The sequence below is a fragment of the Cynoglossus semilaevis genome, chromosome 6 (genome assembly GCF_000523025.1).
Source record: "Cynoglossus semilaevis isolate Cse_v1.0 chromosome 6, Cse_v1.0, whole genome shotgun sequence".
Classification (NCBI taxonomy): domain Eukaryota; kingdom Metazoa; phylum Chordata; class Actinopteri; order Pleuronectiformes; family Cynoglossidae; genus Cynoglossus; species Cynoglossus semilaevis.
Window position 1 is genome coordinate 11,680,422 of NC_024312.1, and position 17,398 is coordinate 11,697,819.

Genomic DNA, 17,398 nt, shown 5'->3' on the forward strand with positions numbered 1-17,398 from the left:
AAGTTTTTTTATATCATGTTATAAAAACTTCAGTTGCCAAATATCTTTCATCTGTCTCAAGTCATATGCACTGTTGTCTGTCATGCTTTTTCTCTTTAATTCTTTTAAATAATGTATTGGTCCATTAAAGTAAAATTAAAGGGCGGGTTCTCTAAATGAACCAACTCTAAATTAAGCACCTTAAGGTGCCCCTATTGATGAAAATAATTAAATGGTAAAAGATAAATAGATGCATGAATGATTTCTACCATGCAAAATATTCAACAATAATATGTAACTTTGATACATTCTAAAGGAGAAGCCCTGAATCAACTGAAAACGATGCCTTTAGCAATCATATATAATCTTAGCACAATAACTATTTCGAGTTGATCTCCTAAAGAATTCTATATTTTTATTATTTTCAATAAAGGCAGACACACAAAATAATATTCAGTTTAAATACCGCTTTGACCGACTGTATATTTGGACACTCAGTTGAGTTTACAAATGTATATACAGTATGTACACAAATGCAGTCCCTATATAGTCTACCTACAGTGTACAACATAACAACTAAGTTATTAAATTAAAACAGGCACTGATAACCACATAACATCTACTGTAATATAATGTATTACTTTTACTTTTGTCCACTTTTCCTCTTACATTGCAGAGGTGCAGCCGTAGAGCTGCTCTGAAGCTCCTCCCTGACATCTTCTGTGGGGTGTAGCATTGTCACTTCGTGTGTTAGGTCTGTTATGTGAACATTGGCGGTGCAGCAACCAACTTCATCTTATTTCTGACTTTGGAGGAGCCCAGTATGCTTTGCCTGCTCCAACATATCCCATCTGGTAAGTCGCATGTTGTCATATCGTCATAAGTTAATTCATTTGTCTAGTTGCTGGTGCAAAAACACAAATGATACCAACTTTTTATTATTATCATATATGTTTGACTACTCCTGAAAATTATTATTAGAAAAGTATTCAAACTTTTTGCCATATTTATTATAATAATTTTAAGTAAAGTATTCAAACTTTTTGCCATATTTAAAGTACCAGTTAGTTACAAGAAGTGTGTATTCTCAAAAGCAGTGTATACTACAAAGAAGAGTAAATATTTATTAAAGGTATTATTAATACTATTGTTAAGATGGCTTTGGAATATTAAATTGTTATTTTTTTACATCAGATTGCTAAGGATTTCACCACACCCACTACCGTTCTGCTGAGGTCGAATTCTCAATGTTTTTTATATATTATAGTGTTCCACTTAAACACCATAATTGGTTTTTATATCCTATTCATTAGAGAGTAAAATGGCATTTTTAAAAATAAATGCTAATGTTGTTTTATTACATATAATGTCTGCAATTACACTTTCTAGTGCAATTACAAGCACAACATGTATTTTGAACTGATTAAACTGAGGAGTCTTTTATCAATCTGCACTTCCTGCCCTATTTGATCTTCCTACCAAAAACTCCCCATTGTTACCACAAAAAAAAAAAAAAAAAAACAGGAACAGATGAACCCATCCTTAGTCTAGTCCCTGCTCTGAATGAGCAGAGAAAACAGACAATGTCAGCCACATTACCGCAGCCACTGCTCACAGTCTGTGAGTCCAAGTGGGAAGATTTTTTTGACAAGGCTCAGCTGTGAATTCTTATCGACCTCTAAGGCAGTGATGGTCAAATTTAGTCTCTAATAAAACTCAAGGGTCAAATCACCTAGTTAGAAAAACATACTAATTTTTTGTCTTTATTCAGACACCATAAACCTCTATCCGGGTTTAGGGAGGGCTACAGTCAGTGTAAGTGCGTTTGAGTTTGAATCACTTAAAAAAGAACAGAAAAAACGGCCTACACATACTTGTGATTTGTTTTGTTTGTTGTCATTTGTTAAGCATGTCTATCAATTAGAGTTAGAGAGAGTTTCTGTGTTGAGTGATGTGTGTTTAACTGTAATGGGAAAATATAATCTTTTATACAGTAAATGCTAATCCAGGCATGGGCAAACTAAGGCCTGAGGGCCGGATGTGGCTCATTCAGCTTTTTTATCCGGCCCACCAAACTTTTCCTTTTTTTTTTTCTTGTCATTTATCTTAGTTCACACGAACTCTCCATCTATCTGCTCCTGACCCGGCCCCCCTGCCCAATTTTAGGACAATTGTGGCCAAGAGTGGCCATTTATCCTCACAATGTTAGAAGCCACAAAACAATGATATTCTTCTTGTTATTTCATCATCATTATTTTCTTTTCCCTTTAAGCTTATTGGGGCACCGGCAGCTTCCTGGCATGTATCATCTTCCTCGTTTCCTTCTCTGGACCAGTTTGTTCTCTTCAGGCTCCTGCAGTGACAACAGGTCTCCACTCAGCGTTTTCGGCCACACAAACCGACTGTGTGGTGGGGGGCAAGCAGAAGGCCGTGACCTTCAACAGGCTCGTGGTCAACATCGGAGGTGATTTCAATCCAGATACTGGCCACTTCCGCTGTCGCATCCCCGGGGTTTACTATTTTTCTTTCAACGTGGGCAAGTTTCCGAAGAAAATACTTTCTGTTTTCCTGGTGAAGAATTGGCAAGAGGTCCAGACCATTGCATATGACAGCTACCTCAAAGAAGGACGGAAGGTTCAGAGCCAGAGCATAATGATTGATTTAAGGCAAATGGACACAGTGTGGCTGCTTCTACAGCAGACTCCTCAGTATGCCTTGTACAGCAACGTAGGTCCTTACATCACCTTCTCTGGTTACCTCGTCTACCCTAACATCCCAGTGACCAACGACATCCCCCATCAACAGCTGCCACCAGGCCTCTTTGATTCCAACTGTCCTCCTCAGGCCAACCCTCACGTCAGTGGTCAAATGTTAGTACAGCCACGGTCGGCCTTTTCTGTGGCACGGACGTCCACGCTCGTAGGTCAGACTAAGAGGCAGCAGAAAAAAACACCTCTGACCTTTGACGTGGAGTACGTCAACATCGGTGGACATTTTAATAAATCTGCCGGCCTCTTCACGTGCTACTTCCCCGGCGCTTACTTTTTTGCGTTCACGGTGGGCAAACACCCTCGTAAGGCTGTTTCTGTGAAGCTGATGACTGGGAAAGGTGACGTACAGGCCATGGTGTTTGATGAGGACATGTCGAAGAGAAGGGAAATGCAGAGCCAGAGTTTGCTGCTGTCTCTACGGCGGGGCGATCAGGTCTGGCTGTACAGTCAGCAGGATGAACGTTACGCTGTGTACAGTAACCAGGGAAGGTACACCACCTTTTCTGGATTCCTGGTTTATCCTGAAGCATAAGTAACAACAGCTTCAATTTATCTATAAGCTTAATTCTGTGTCAGGATAGTGTGTATAAAATCAATGCTTTGATTAGGAGGATATGTATATGTATATTCCAGGTCCCAGGTGCATCCATGAACAAAATCATTGATTGAATTGCCAAGTGTGTTTTCATTGTAGTGCTATGTGTGGCAAAGGCATGGTGGAATTCCTATTCTGTATTTCTATTGTCAATGTTCTGTAGCTTAAATGATAATTCCAGTCCTTAGAAAATCCACACCCTTGATCCACTGAGGAAAAATGATTTGAAAAAAAGGTGGAGAGTATAACTGTAATGGTTTAAACCTTCAACCTAGCAATGGTATTCATTAAGGTAGAAAATGATAATTCTACATATTTAAAAGATTTATTTCTTTCATTGTGTGAGGACATTTTCAGAAAAGAGGGAAAAAAAGTCTTTTTGAAAAATATTATATAATTGAATGCTGTCTAAATGTTACCCTTGGAATAAGTTCAAGAGTTTCAATTAGTTTGACTTATGACACTGCACCTTAAATGTGCAATGTACACCTTTATGGTTAAATAATTTAAACATATATTTAAGTTGTTGTATCAATGTCCAAGTCCAATGTCCAAGTCCAAGTCCAAAGTATGGAATGTGTTTTGTTCTCCAGAATATAAACTCTTCTGTTTCAAAGTGGAGAGAACATCACATCACATTGTTCAACACAATTGTAATACGGTTTTTTTTTTTGCTGTATATGTCCTTCTGCATTATGTGCTGGGCATTTTTTTTTTTTTTGCCGTGTATGTCCTTCTGCATTATGTGCTGGGCAAGAATATTAAGGTGAGATATTAAACCACAACATGTGATTTCACCAAAAGATTCCACCTCCAAGATTTCTACCAGATGATCTCAGAGTATACAGTTCCTACTTCTTAACATTTGCTTGCTTTTCGTGTATGTGCTGTAAACACTAATCCATTTGCAGATACGCTGTAATTCTGACTTAGATAACTGACTTAATAAACACATTAAATGAACATGGTGATGGCGTGACGCAAATGCAAAGAAAAACGAAAGAAACCTACATAAATGTCTTAATGTTAACATGCTGAAAAATCATTGCCATGGCTACGCAACATGATGTTCCGGTGTTATGTGAAACCTCATCATCGTTGAGCCGATGGATCAGAGCCAAGAATGCTTCTATATCGGTGCTGGATGCAAGAAGCTGCTAGGGGCAGTAGCATCTGTGCTCTACCTTAAATGTAGCACCATGTAAACAGAAGCATTTTTGTGAGTAGCAATGATGTTAAACACAAGTGGAACATGTTATGATGAAGCACAGTGTGTATCAAGTGAAACTAAAAGAAGATGATGCTGCCTTTACAAATCCTGGGGTTCTCAACTTACTTTTGGAATTCCATTCTTACGACATAACTTGATTTTTGCTGAACTCACATACTGTACATCAGTGGCAGCACCATGATGTAAAAAACAACAAACAACATAAACAAAAGAAAGCGAATGTAGCACAATCCAATGTGTGGTGTACAACTGGTGAATGTAAACAAAGCTGTCTTCCGCATACAGTGTGGCATGATGACAAATATTTGTCCACTCTGCTCACCAACTAGTTCTGACATATCCATGAAACACCACAGGTCGAGTATGTCCTAAAGTGAGGACCCGCTGTACAAACTTTTTTTCAGTGTTACTGGGTGACGCAGTGGTGGCTTAAAAAGAACTAGTTTTTGTTGCAATGAGTGTGTTATGTTACTTGGAACTATATTTTGGAACTGATATTTTTATGGTTCAAACTTCATAGTGTAGTGATCTGCCCTCAAAGGTTTGTTTTTAGCAGCGACTCTACGTCACAAACCAACAACACAACATGGCCACTGTCACTGACAGTACCTGGTGACAGTAGACCAGTAAATGATGGTGAATGGAACTGCATTTCTAAATGCATTCCCAGAAGTGTTCTTGACTAATACTACCAAAGGTCAAACTTAATTTAAATGAACTAACCTAGGATTAAAGGGACTACACTTCTCATTAGTCGGAACATCATCTGTAAATAGTGTCACTTTCTTTCTTGGCGTGTTACTCCACATCCCAAATCTCACATAGCAGTGGGGTGAATTTGTGGTCGTTCATTCTCCACGATGTGAGCATCTCTGCATGGTAATGGTTAAGTGTTCTGAGCTCTGTCAGGCGGCCGAGAAGGCGGGCGAAGTACTGCGGCTCATGTGGATGCTGCAGGGAGCACAGCTTTCGGAGCACATCCAGCATCGGCTCCTGAAGTCTCTCCACAGCCTGGTGGTCCCTCACGTAGGGCCTATCTGCAGAAGCACAGGGTTCAATAACAAGGCGTGTCACGCTATATGTGTCCCTGAGGTTTAAATATCAACTATCTGAGTAGATATCTTTTAGTAGTAAAGTAAGTGAACCTGAGGTACCTGGTGTCAGGATGGTTATGGCGGTGAGGAGAGCCTGTTCCTCCTGCATCATATGAAGTTCACCTATGCTCTTATAGAAATTGAACATGGGTGTCATAAATTCTTCGGATATACCTGCGGCAAAGAACAGAAAATATGAGATGGCCATATTAAATTGGGAAAAAATACAAAGTAATGACTTAGTACTCTGTTTTTAAAGGTGGATGTTAAATTAAGATTTTTAGTGACAGTATTTGGAAATGTAATGTGTCTAGTTCTTTTTTTTAAAATTTTCTTTTAAATAATTTCTTGTTACATTTCTTTTTCTCGCTGTGCTTAACCACACTTTAAAACACTCTAACGTGTCCTCAAATGAAAGATAGGAATAGCAGTTGGCCACCAGGGGGTAGCACTGCCAAGTGTGGGGAAAATGAGCTTTGTATTACTGGATTTACGGCGCCGTTGATGGGACTTCACCATTGTTATTATAGTAAATTATAGTTTGTTGTACAATAAATCAGTCAGTAGGTGGCAGCAACTGTAACTTAAGAAAAGCAGCATGGCTTTTAAAAACTAAAAAGACTAAATAATTACATAATAATACTTATAATACAACCCTAAATTGACCATGGTTATAAATGTGATGTCAAGTAAAAACATACTACTACCACTGGTCTTTTTAGTTCTTTTTTTTTTTGCCTTCACTTTTCAAAGCAGTCGGTTCATCTGAGCTTGGACACATCAACCAGCAGTCATAAATGTCATTGGGGCTCAGAGGGAGAGAAGAGGACAATAGCATTCTTGATGTATTGATAAGAGACAATAGTCTCTCCAGACAGCTCGGCTCTCTCATACTTCTAGACTGGCCTTTATTGGAAATATCTTCCATCCCTATTATTTACACCAGCGACGTCCCAAGGGACTCACCGATGCACACACACACACACACGCACACACATTCCTGCCGTCACTGCCACTGTCCTTCCAACTGTTCAGGCGGTTGACACAATGACACCTCGTATACATATACATGAATATTTTAAACGGCCTGCGACTCGATATGCATATGTGAGAAATTCCCATTCATAGCAGAGGTCTGTGTGTGTTATAAATAAAGAACTCCCACTTCAGTGGAAGACCTTATTTTTAGTGATGGCGAACAGGCCAAAAAAAGAGCGAAACCGTAGCCAGTGAGTGTGCGTGTCCACCTGTAACCTAAACCTAGCCAGTGATCAACAGGTCAGCACGCATCTTCCACCCGTATCACACAGATCATCTACATTAATTATTCAAGCAGGGACTGACCAGACCTGGCAGCCCGACTGCAAGTGTCATGACGCTACAGTTTTAGCTGCAACTGGAGCAAAGGGTGCGGAACTCCTAACAGTCACCAGAAGGGACACGATACACCGAGATGAAATGAATACTCAGACTTCGAAGCACACATCATTGCTGGACAACATTCGATTTTTTTTGTTTTGTTTTAGATACAATTTCAATTTAAGACGTGATACATTACTCTGCTCACCACTCTTGCGTATCCTTTCCTCTAAGACGTCTGTGTGTCCGCTCGGCCTCTTTCTGCTAAAAACCTGAGCTGAACGCAGGAACATGGCCTCCACGGCTGAGCCCTTCAGCAGAGCGATCTGATCTTCATGATTTAAAGACAGAAAACCTGATGGAGACGTAAAAGTTGAAAACGTTTGAATAATCAGTGATCCAGAGTCCAGGAACGGATGAATCCATTTTACATTGATTCCTATAGGGCAAAATTGTTTCAGTTTTCGAACTTCGAACGGCCAAGGTTCCATTTTTCAAAGAAAGGGTAGCAACCCTACTGATCATCAAAGGACCAAATACCTGAGGGAATTATTTTAAAAATCTCTTAGCTTAGTTTTAATGGCAGCGATTTCAATTTTTAATCTTAATATGATAATTAACTGCTTAAGCTACAGCTATTTGCCACTACAAGGACATTGACATTGATTTAGTTTCTCACAAACAAAACACGATTTCTACATAGATTTTACCACGGTGATAAACAGAGTAGAGACATTAGTGATTTAAGCATGTTTAAATTAAATATTTGTAGCTGGTTCACTGTGTATTTTGCAAGTGTTGTGTCTTTCTAACAGTAAAGTGTGCTGAATCCAGTGTAAAAACCCAAATACCTGGGATGTTTTTAGTAAACTCCACCAGAACTTGTACTTGATTAGTTGCCATTTCTGTTAGCAGGAGGAAGTTCTCCTCTGCGCTGTACTGGTCTTGTAGCTGTGGAAGAGAATAAAAGTTGACAAAAATGAGACAAGCGAAAAAAAAAAGATTCCTACCATCAGAAAAGGATTGTCAGAAGGTTACTGTACCAGTTTTTTGGCCATATCTTGAGGAATTTGATGCCTGTTATACGCATCTACGATGACCTGCATCAACGCCTGCTGCTCTTTGGTGATTTTCACTTTCTCCTGGATTTCAAACAGAAAACACTTTCAGTCATTTAGTGACAAATATACGAATGATTCACAGTTTATACAGGCCATTTGGCAGACTGTGTGGCTGACCTTTGACAGCTTGGTGGTTGAGGTGACCTGTTTGCTGTCAGTGAGGTCCCCCGCCTCCGTCTCATCCCCAGTAGACTGACCTGGGGAGGCCTTGCTGCTCTTCCTTAGCCGTTTAGACTTACACTGAATCTCTGTTAGCAGACCTTTAAGAAGAGACAGAACCTTACACATTAACCCTTCATTCTTGTAATTGTTCATTTTTGTCATCAGACGACTTTAGACAAACATTTGGAATCTTTACTCTGTTGATATTTTATTTCTTTCATGTCTCCTTGGGACCTAATAATGATATCCTCCCTAAAATGTTTTTAATTTTGCTCCAACAAGATTTTTTCAACAAATGACTGATTGACTGATTGATTTATTGATCCATCATTGATCGCTGGAGTTTCTTTGGATTCTCGCGTGTGCTCCCCTTGTCCAGAACAAGCAGCAATAAAGTAGGTCAAATAGATACTGTAAATTAAACAGGTGAGTGTGAATGTGATATCAGACATTCAATTAAAAAAAAAACTACCCTCGAACGCACCTGATTGAAACATTATAATTTGTCAAGCTCTGGCTTAGGCTACAGGTTCAGTCCTCACTGCAATATTTATCGCAGCATCACTGCACTATTGATGAGCAACAGGAGTGCAGTCTGTCCCTCTGGGCTTTTCAGCTGACAGCGTGTAATTGACCCAAAGACTAATATTCCTTTAAAGACCAAACATGTTCTCGCATTAACAATTCTGTGCTCCACGTTTAGAGTTAAAAGTATAATTTAAATGCTAACTCTCTTAAGAGTGGAAATCTTTTCCTGACTGAAACTAAAGTGCCTGTGGTTTCTTCTATTTTAAAAAGGTGAACTTCTTTATGTCCGCAAAGTGACATTCCACCCACAGTAACATTCAGCGGCCCATGTCAGAATGGAAAATGAAGGTTTTACCGCTGCATCCAGTCCTGACGCTCAACGACTGTGTGCGTCTGCGTGCTGCCCAGATTAAGTAGAAATGATTCACAACATATTTAATTCCCCGTCCTGTCTGTTGATCATGCACACGTCGCACTGCCGCTAGATACATTGGGTTACTTACATTCAGCGAGCATTCCCATCTCTCTGCATTTCCTCAGTCGACACTCCTGGCATTTCCTGCGCATGTACATGTCCATCTCACAGTTGCCACCACTTTTACATTTGTAGACAGCTTTCTTTGTTATACTCCGTCTGAAGAAACCTGAGCATGACGACATCAAAAACAAGTCAGTATACTAACATTCCAAGAAGATTATCTAATATTTATGACATCAATAAAATCATCATTTGTGTCCTGTCTGAAGATCCTATCACGGTCTCTGGGAACTTAAACTAAATAACTGTAGGAAACCAAATGTTTAGAATTTGGTTCAGAGAAAATAACACAGGTAACTTGACCGACCTGGACGATCAATAGCCATTAGATGGAGTTTAGAAATGTCAAAATTGTGTATTTTATACATCATTATATACACACATTATTAAACTGCTAATTATTGTACCATTGCATGAAATCAAGTGGGACAATATTACAGTAGATGTTGTTTGAATTATTTATACACTGGAATAAAAATGCTTTTCCTGTTCAATGCATTCCGTATTTTTTACATACACTAATACCCATACATCTTCCCCAATAATAATGACTCCAACTTCCCAGTTTCTATTTACCTCTGCTGCGGACAAGCACAAAGTGAAGGGAGTTAGCCCCGGAGCTAATGTTAGCTTCGGCTGTGTATTCCAACTACGGTCGGGGCTCCGAAGCAGAAAAGAGCTACGGTGTAACCAGACGTGTTAGAGGCACTGTTCGGAAAAAGGCTTTTATTTAATTAAAGTGGAAAGAAAAACCAAAACTTTCTGTGCAAATATCCCACGTTAAAAGTGGACACTTACATACAAGTGCAGCCTATATTTGTACAATTTATTTTCTTTTAAATTTAGTGGGTGGGGCTTATATTCAGGTGCGTTCAATAATCCGGAAATGACGGCAAATGTTTCAAATTAAACTGTGTTGGAGCAAAAAGTCAAACAACTAATACTCCAGGTTCTTTAATGGTCAGGTTATTAAATAACACGTTAAGCACAAATGGGTTGTCACTCATCAATTTTTGTTGAAGGTTAAAATAAAAATGTGACTGTGTAGGAAGGTGAATTCTCTGTGTGAAGACCAATGCAGGTAAACACTGATGAACGTACAGGTCTTCTGTCCTGGGGAAAATGATTTTAGAACTTTGTGCTAAGTCTATGCTGCCACAATGAACATACAGTAAACACATGGCCTCAGGACTTCTTCGGGAAATTCTTGAACACAGCTCAGCCCTGTACTGATAAAAAGCGGTAAATAAAGCCATCATTAATATCGTGTAGAAATGTCTTTAGGTTGTTTTGGTTTTGAGATGGAGTGAAAGACAGTAAAAATAATTTTGGTTGGTCAGATGAGTCACGGTTTGACCGATTGAGCGATCGTAGAGTAAAAAAATGTTGGGGTCGGCCGAGCCAGCTATTTCGTATTCCTTGAATATGTTATACGCATGTGTTATATATGTGCCATTAAGTGCTTTATTAAGAAAGTGGAGGAGAGACAGACAGAAAGAAAGAGACAGACATTCTGTCATACAACATCAAGCACAATGCGGCGCATGGACGTAACTGAGCTCAGGTTTTTCCTGCATTGTCCGACAGAAAGCTGAGAGGGAACCCAATCTGGAGCAGTAGCAGGTAGACCTGAGCCTATTTTCAGTCAAGTAGCAGTACAGGCCAGGGCTGCGCTCCAGGCTTTGTCCAACCTCACAGTGTGGAATTACACTCATATCCATTCAGCCCGCCTTTGGCATGAATCACAGTAAATCCACAGGGCCGTCACACATGGGAAGGAGTCAAGCTAAAGGCCGTGACCTCACAGTGGCCAAAATGGCACTAATGATATACACATTAATTGTCCACAACATTTTTTCTAACACCAAAGCATCCAGGCCATGTAGACAGAACCAATGGGTGTGTTTTGTTCCACTGAGCAGGCAAATGCACCTGTACCAAGACAGAGGGCCCAACCTCTGGGAAGTGGCTCCACTTGTGACCGCAAAAAGTTGGAATTAGCTTACATATTAACTAACATACACTTGGAAAGGGAGGGTATCATTAAAATATACACTTAACACAATGCAGCACAATGCTGTACAGTATTTGTGTATGAAACTAACTGGATTTACTATACTGCTATACAGAATTGATTACAGGTTGTGAAATTGTATCTAAAAATCAAATATATAAGAACATCCATAAGTGGTTCCTTATCTCTGACTTTTCAGTGAACGTGACTGTCCTTCTAAACTGGCCTGTATTTGGACTCTCTGCTCCATTGTTGTTTGGCTTTTTGCAATACTGGTGCAGGTCAATGATAACAGCCATCAACACATGGATATCAACACAAAGCTGTTTTCTGACATTTCTGACAGTTCTCTGCATTAGCAGAGAGTAAAACACTAAACCTGATTTAATACCACGTTCTGAAATGAGTCTGATTTAGAAATTCTAAATTTCTAAATCAGAATTTAGAAATCTTCTAAATCTTCTGATTTACTCACTTTGTGCGACATGCTGTAAACAGAGACACCATCACCTCAGCAATGACAGCCTGTCACACGATGGAGGCTATTGAATTGATGTTGGTATTGGCAGCTACTCCAAGTTGCAGCATTGTATCAGACCTTGAAAATGTTGTACTACTTGCTCCCAATAGGTTCAAATTACTGCTCATAAACATTATTAAATAAGGACAAACTGAAACGTTGTGAGTGTAAGATCTGACCTTTACATCCCTCACAGGTGAGAGCATTGTAGTGGTATCCTGAGGCCTTGTCTCCACACACAACACACAGTTCCTCCCCTTTCACCCTGCCGGCCTGTGACATGTTCCGGCTCCTCCTGCACACGATGGGCACCACTGGCGGGGCTTGGTCCATCTCAACATCATAGCTGACCTCCAGTGGTCCTTTCCTCAGTTCATATATCCCTGCGTTTGAGTACCACTCATCTCCATTGTACTGAGAGTAATAGTTTTGGCTGGAGTAGTAAGGTGTGGAGGACAGCGCTGGCTCCATGGCTGGGTACTGCATGCTGCCACTGTAGCTGGTGTTGAATGGTAAGACATCTGGATCGTGGAGCAGAGGACTGCCGTGGTCTGCCAGAATATCTACAAGGAGCAGACAGTGGTGAAGTAGTGTTTGAACAAATAAGACAGCGGTAGCTCGATGGCTTAAAAATCATCAAATACCCCGGGCTAAATAAAATTGATGAACATGAATGTGCTGCCACTAATAATCATTATTATAATGATATTTTAATGATTAGAAGTGGCCAGCGATGGAAATGTTGCCTGACCACAACCCAAACAGACCTGAACAATGTGCAGCACCGGTTCCCGGACCGGGGGTTGGGGACGCCTGTTTTATGTGACCAATCGGTTATCATGTTTTGCCACTGTTGTCCTGTCCTAATATATACATTCATATTAATCAGTGTTGATCATGTGATATAATCTGAGCCATAATGTTAAGAATAGTTTTTGCAAATTTATAATTAAAAAGTGGCTTCAGGGTTGTTTATTTTTCATTTTCATTACCATCACAACAACACAATACCTACAAAATTCTAACGTGAAACAACATTATTTTATGTTAGCTGACATACTTCTTTAGTGCTGTCAATACACAAATGAAAATAATGACAACATTTATAAATGTTAGCAAAGTGGACCTGCCAAAACCATCGTGAAAATGTTATCAAAAACCTTGAAATAAACCAGTGAATGACCCTGTGTAAAGATTATATCACACTTTCCAAGGACAGGATTGAATTGTCGCACACACACAGAGACGTGTAGATTAAATATTAAAAGCTGGAATGAACCAAGCGTAGTGAGGAAGCCTCACCTATTGTGGTGTGTATCACTCGCTGATAATCGCTATTGCATCGCTACTGGTCAGACCAGTAGCGATGTCCCCAAGGGGTGGAATGACAGAAAATAATTGCGAACTACTACTTTAAGACAAGAACAACCATTAGGTACCAAATATTGATAATAATCAGATTTACTGACATTTATTTCAAGGATTTTTATCATTGGTTAAAATTGTGTGTGCAGCAAAAAAAAAAACAACAACCATGAGAAGCAGAATCGACAGAAGCCTGTGAGAGCAGCAAGAATCTCAGCAGTACTCCAAAATGCACATACTATAAAGTTACAAATGATTAACTGTTTGCTTGCACAGAGTACACTGTGTCTTTTGAAGCAACATCATGTAACTCAATTCCAAACAAGTTACTTCTGAAACTGATATAGAATGTCAACAACAACCTGTCCATGTGTCAGGTGCGGAATATTCATCACAGCTGCCTCTACAGCAGAAGGAAGAAACGTATCCCAGAATTCCCACGTACAGGATTCTGATATTTGAACAAATAAACAAAAAACTAACACTTTTAACAATTCCGGTTTTCCTCCAATTCCTTTTAACTGTGAGTTAAACTGACCTCTTGATGACTTGGTCTGGACCATGGCCATCTCAGTGTGACCACACACAATATTCGTCACTATCTAAATACTCCCAAGAGAACACTCCTAAGTCCGTGGTGTTGCTCACTTCTTCCTTCTTGTCCGACTACATATCCCACGTTCCATTACAGGTTCAGTGTATGTTTATTTGAATATCCTAAAGACTTCTTAAGACGAGAGGAGAGCAGGTGAAAACCAAGTTTCTTGTGTTTGCTCGAGACCTCCTATGGGAAGCAAAGGTCAGGACAGCTACTCATTAACCACATCTGTACATAATTATAGGTAGCTGGCTAGTGGTACAGTCACAGCTACTGCTGTTTGGCTTGGTTGGGTTGGGTCAAGGCTTTTTGTAAGAGCGTCAGCAGAACGCAATCAATATTCCCTGCGTTCTTTGGTGTGGTTGTTCCCTAAAAAACCACAGCGTGAGTAATACCTTATAACCGATGAATAAAAGTGAACAATTGTATTCTAATGTGCCACACAGATCAAGGCCATTACTGTTTAAAGTAAAGTAAAGTATTGGAAGCTGAATTAATCCTGCAGGCTCAATGCCTCCAACCACCGTTGTAATCCAGCAGTGGTTGGATTACAATCCTGTAATCCAACTATATTCTTATTTTCTCAGTAGGTGATTTCCAGTCTTGAAACTTAAAATATGTGACTTTTTTATTTTTCAAGTGGTTTAAGGCCTATTAAATTATGATAATAATTTAGCATTATGATCATAATTTCATAGATTAGGCGAGAGCAAACTAAGGCCCGGGGTCCAGATGCGGCCCGTTCAGCTTTTTAATCCACCCGACAAACATTTCCAAATTAATAACATATTTATATTATCATTATACTTCTGCCTTTTCCCTGCAATACACACGCTTCCCCAATAGATGGCATAGAAAATTATAAAAGCGTTTTAGCCTTTAGGCATGTAATTTATCTATCTGCTCCTGACCCGCCCCCTAACCCCACCCAATATTAGGACCCCTTGTTGGGTTGGGTCAAGGCTTTTTGTAAGAGCGTCAGCAGAACGCAATCAATATTCCCTGCGTTCTTTGGTGTGGTTGTTCCCTAAAAAACCACAACGTGAGTAATACCTTATAACCGATGAATAAAAGTGAACAATTGTATTCTAATGTGCCACACAGATCAAGGCCATTACTGTTTAAAGTAAAGTAAAGTATTGGAAGCTGAATTAATCCTGCAGGCTTTGTCAGTTTCTGAATCTGGCCAAAAATTCAAACTCGAGGCTACACATAAAAACTATAAGGTTTTAGTCAAGTGGCATTTTTAATTACAAAAAGTGGTCAAATATATTTGACACTGAAGCAAGAGCCGGATCGTGGTACACATTTACTGCAGGTGCAGTATGCTAAGCTAATTAGCATTGCCATGTATGTCTGTGTGAGCTGGCTTCTGCCGGAAAGACTTACCAAAAAAATGGGCGCTCTCTGCGATGGAGAACTCATCGCTAGGTGGGATCTGCAGTGGTCCCACCACATTGATGTCGGGGCCCACCCACTCATTCATTCAGAACGGACGTCAGGCACCAACTCAGGGTAAAACGCTAAGTACACCGTGCCACAAAGTGGTGGTGACCCTCTTTTTAGCTCCTGTGTGACAGACAAAACAGTCGTGTTGGACTGAACTGCAGATCCACTCATACCTGAACCACAAAGTTATTAATTTAACGTCAGCACGTGAGTCACTGCATCAGCACAGCGCACAAGGTGGAACCTGGTCCACAACCACATCAGTGCCACGATGAACACCAGTAAAGACATTTCTAAAACATCCATTCAAAGCAGATTGTTGACATTTTTAAAATCATATTTTATTAATATTATTATAATTATTATTTATTATGTCCCATTTATGCAATTAAAAGGTTGGTTTCCTTGGTACAGAAAAAGGACCAACGGCGATCTACTACGGTATTCGTGCCTGTCATACTTCTGTAATGTCATAAATCAACAGCCCCTAACATTTTCCAGGCCTTTTTCCAACATTTTAACTAAGATGATGTTTTTTGTTCTAAGGTTCCTATAGATGTACTTTGTTACTTTACATTTACTTTACTTTTTAATGATTTTGAAATAATACACACTGGTTTATAAATCTATGGCTTCATGTTTGTATCAAATCTAAAATTGTAAAAATATAAAATATTGTTTGATCAAACCAAAGTTGTACAGGTCTGCATCTCCCTGTATTTCCCTGGAAGTCTGCGCTAATTGAAAGGATAGAAATATTTTGGGGGGGAAATTATTTTTTCAAATAGCCATGTATTTTGTCAATACATGAAAGACTGGGTTCACTCATTAAAACCAGCAACACTGTCGATAAAAAATCAAATACCATATATATTATACATTGTATATCATCATATAAAGATACACCATGTTGTGCAACGTGGGAAGTAACTTTTAGGAAACGAGTTAGGCCGTCAGCTGCCTCCTCAACAGAAGCTGGACTTGAATATTGTTGGAATTTTGGAAACGTCAAGGACAAACAGTTTCTAAGGATTATCTGAACAAAAATTTCAAACTGCTTTTGAATGAGAATACTGAATAAGAGAAACAACAACAATAATCAATAAATAATAAAGAATAACAATAATAATGTATTAATCTATTATTATTATTATCATCATCATCATTATTATTATACATTATTATCATTATTACTAGATTTTAAGAATGAATACCCCGAGTCCCCATTTGACAAACTTTGATGGAGTTCCCTTACCCACATTTTTTAATAATTAGCGCAACATAATTTCCCTTGAGATTAAAAGATCAGCCCACGTGCACACTTTGTCCTTTAGCCCACACTTTAGTCAAACTCAGCTCCGTATACCTGACAGACAACAACACATTTGTTGATACATACAAGATGACATTAAGTTAACAACAGGAAGTTTACCAATCCTCGGTCTCACAGCTCTTACTTTGTCCTGGTGTTTATATTTGATGTCCCTTGGTGGTAGTAGTCTCCTCAGCTGGGGTTGGTCCACACTACAGCTCCCTCAGCAGCAGCTAATGTGCTTTTAATCGGGTTTTTTCCTCTGTCTGCAGTCCTCTACGAGCTTGTGTGACCAGTTGAGGTCAGGCAGTTATTAATTAAGCTGTCCATTCCTGTGCTCGTCAGCCCCCGCTCCATCCTTCCACCACTGTCCTTAACACTGTATAAAAACTCTCTTTATCATAACAAGGCCAAAAGAGAGAACATGTCTTCTCAAATCCTATGCTACAGTCATAAATCCCACCCACACTTCCACACATGTAGCACACAGTAGGTCCAGTCCCGGGTATGACACAAACATCTGGTATGAATCTGAGGAGGCCGCTGCTATCAGTCCAAAGTCCAAGAGTATATATTTTTTTTCTTTGAATAAAAACAACCATGTGATATTGTTAAATGATTCTAGAGTATATCAAACAGAAAATATGCCAAAGTGTGTGTCTGTGTGAGTGGCAACCGCTGTCATCTGTCCTTGAAATGCTCAAAAACCATTCGCTCTCTTTGCTAAATTGTGTGAAATCAGTTCAAACCAGTTTTGTCTGT

At 39.4% G+C, this 17,398-nt stretch overlaps 2 protein-coding genes across 4 annotated transcripts; one reads left to right on the top strand and one right to left on the bottom strand.

Annotated features, from left to right (window-relative positions):
- The first annotated feature begins 744 nt into the window (after nt 1–744).
- On the top strand, nt 745–3,469 carry c1qtnf13 (C1q and TNF related 13). The gene is made up of 2 exons (XM_008312027.3): nt 745–833; nt 2,252–3,469. The coding sequence occupies exons 1-2, from the start codon at nt 803–805 to the stop codon at nt 3,280–3,282; spliced, it is 1,062 nt and encodes a 353-aa protein (XP_008310249.1). The 5' UTR covers nt 745–802; the 3' UTR covers nt 3,283–3,469.
- Nucleotides 3,470–4,066: 597 nt separating this feature from the next.
- nr1h4 (nuclear receptor subfamily 1, group H, member 4) lies at nt 4,067–17,315 on the bottom strand. Of its 3 annotated transcripts, XM_008311983.2 has the most exons (10): nt 16,782–17,165; nt 15,265–15,444; nt 12,092–12,475; nt 9,344–9,484; nt 8,268–8,410; nt 8,073–8,171; nt 7,881–7,980; nt 7,238–7,384; nt 5,731–5,844; nt 4,067–5,613 (listed from the first exon to the last, which is right to left on the bottom strand). In XM_008311983.2, the coding sequence occupies exons 2-10, from the start codon at nt 15,359–15,361 to the stop codon at nt 5,375–5,377; spliced, it is 1,464 nt and encodes a 487-aa protein (XP_008310205.1). In that variant the 5' UTR covers nt 15,362–15,444; nt 16,782–17,165; the 3' UTR covers nt 4,067–5,374. The 3 variants fall into 3 exon arrangements, with proteins under 3 accessions (XP_008310205.1, XP_024911963.1, XP_008310206.1); XM_025056195.1 differs by lacking the exon at nt 15,265–15,444 and having other exon boundaries at nt 5,375–5,613; nt 16,782–17,315; XM_008311984.2 differs by lacking the exons at nt 15,265–15,444; nt 16,782–17,165 and adding an exon at nt 13,816–14,295 and having other exon boundaries at nt 5,375–5,613.
- Nucleotides 17,316–17,398: the final 83 nt, after the last annotated feature.

Coding starts and splice junctions, on each gene's coding strand:
- nr1h4 (XM_008311983.2), bottom strand. CDS start 15,361: ATGAATGAGTGGGTGGGCCCCGACATCAATGTGGTGGGACCACTGCAG. Junction 9,485..12,091: donor CACCTGTGAGGGATGTAAAG/GTCAGATCTTAC, acceptor CGTCATGCTCAG/GTTTCTTCAGACGGAGTATA. Junction 5,845..7,237: donor GGAAAGGATACGCAAGAGTG/GTGAGCAGAGTA, acceptor TCTTTGCCGCAG/GTATATCCGAAGAATTTATG.
- c1qtnf13 (XM_008312027.3), top strand. CDS start 803: ATGCTTTGCCTGCTCCAACATATCCCATCTG. Junction 834..2,251: donor GCTCCAACATATCCCATCTG/GTAAGTCGCATG, acceptor TTTCCCTTTAAG/CTTATTGGGGCACCGGCAGC.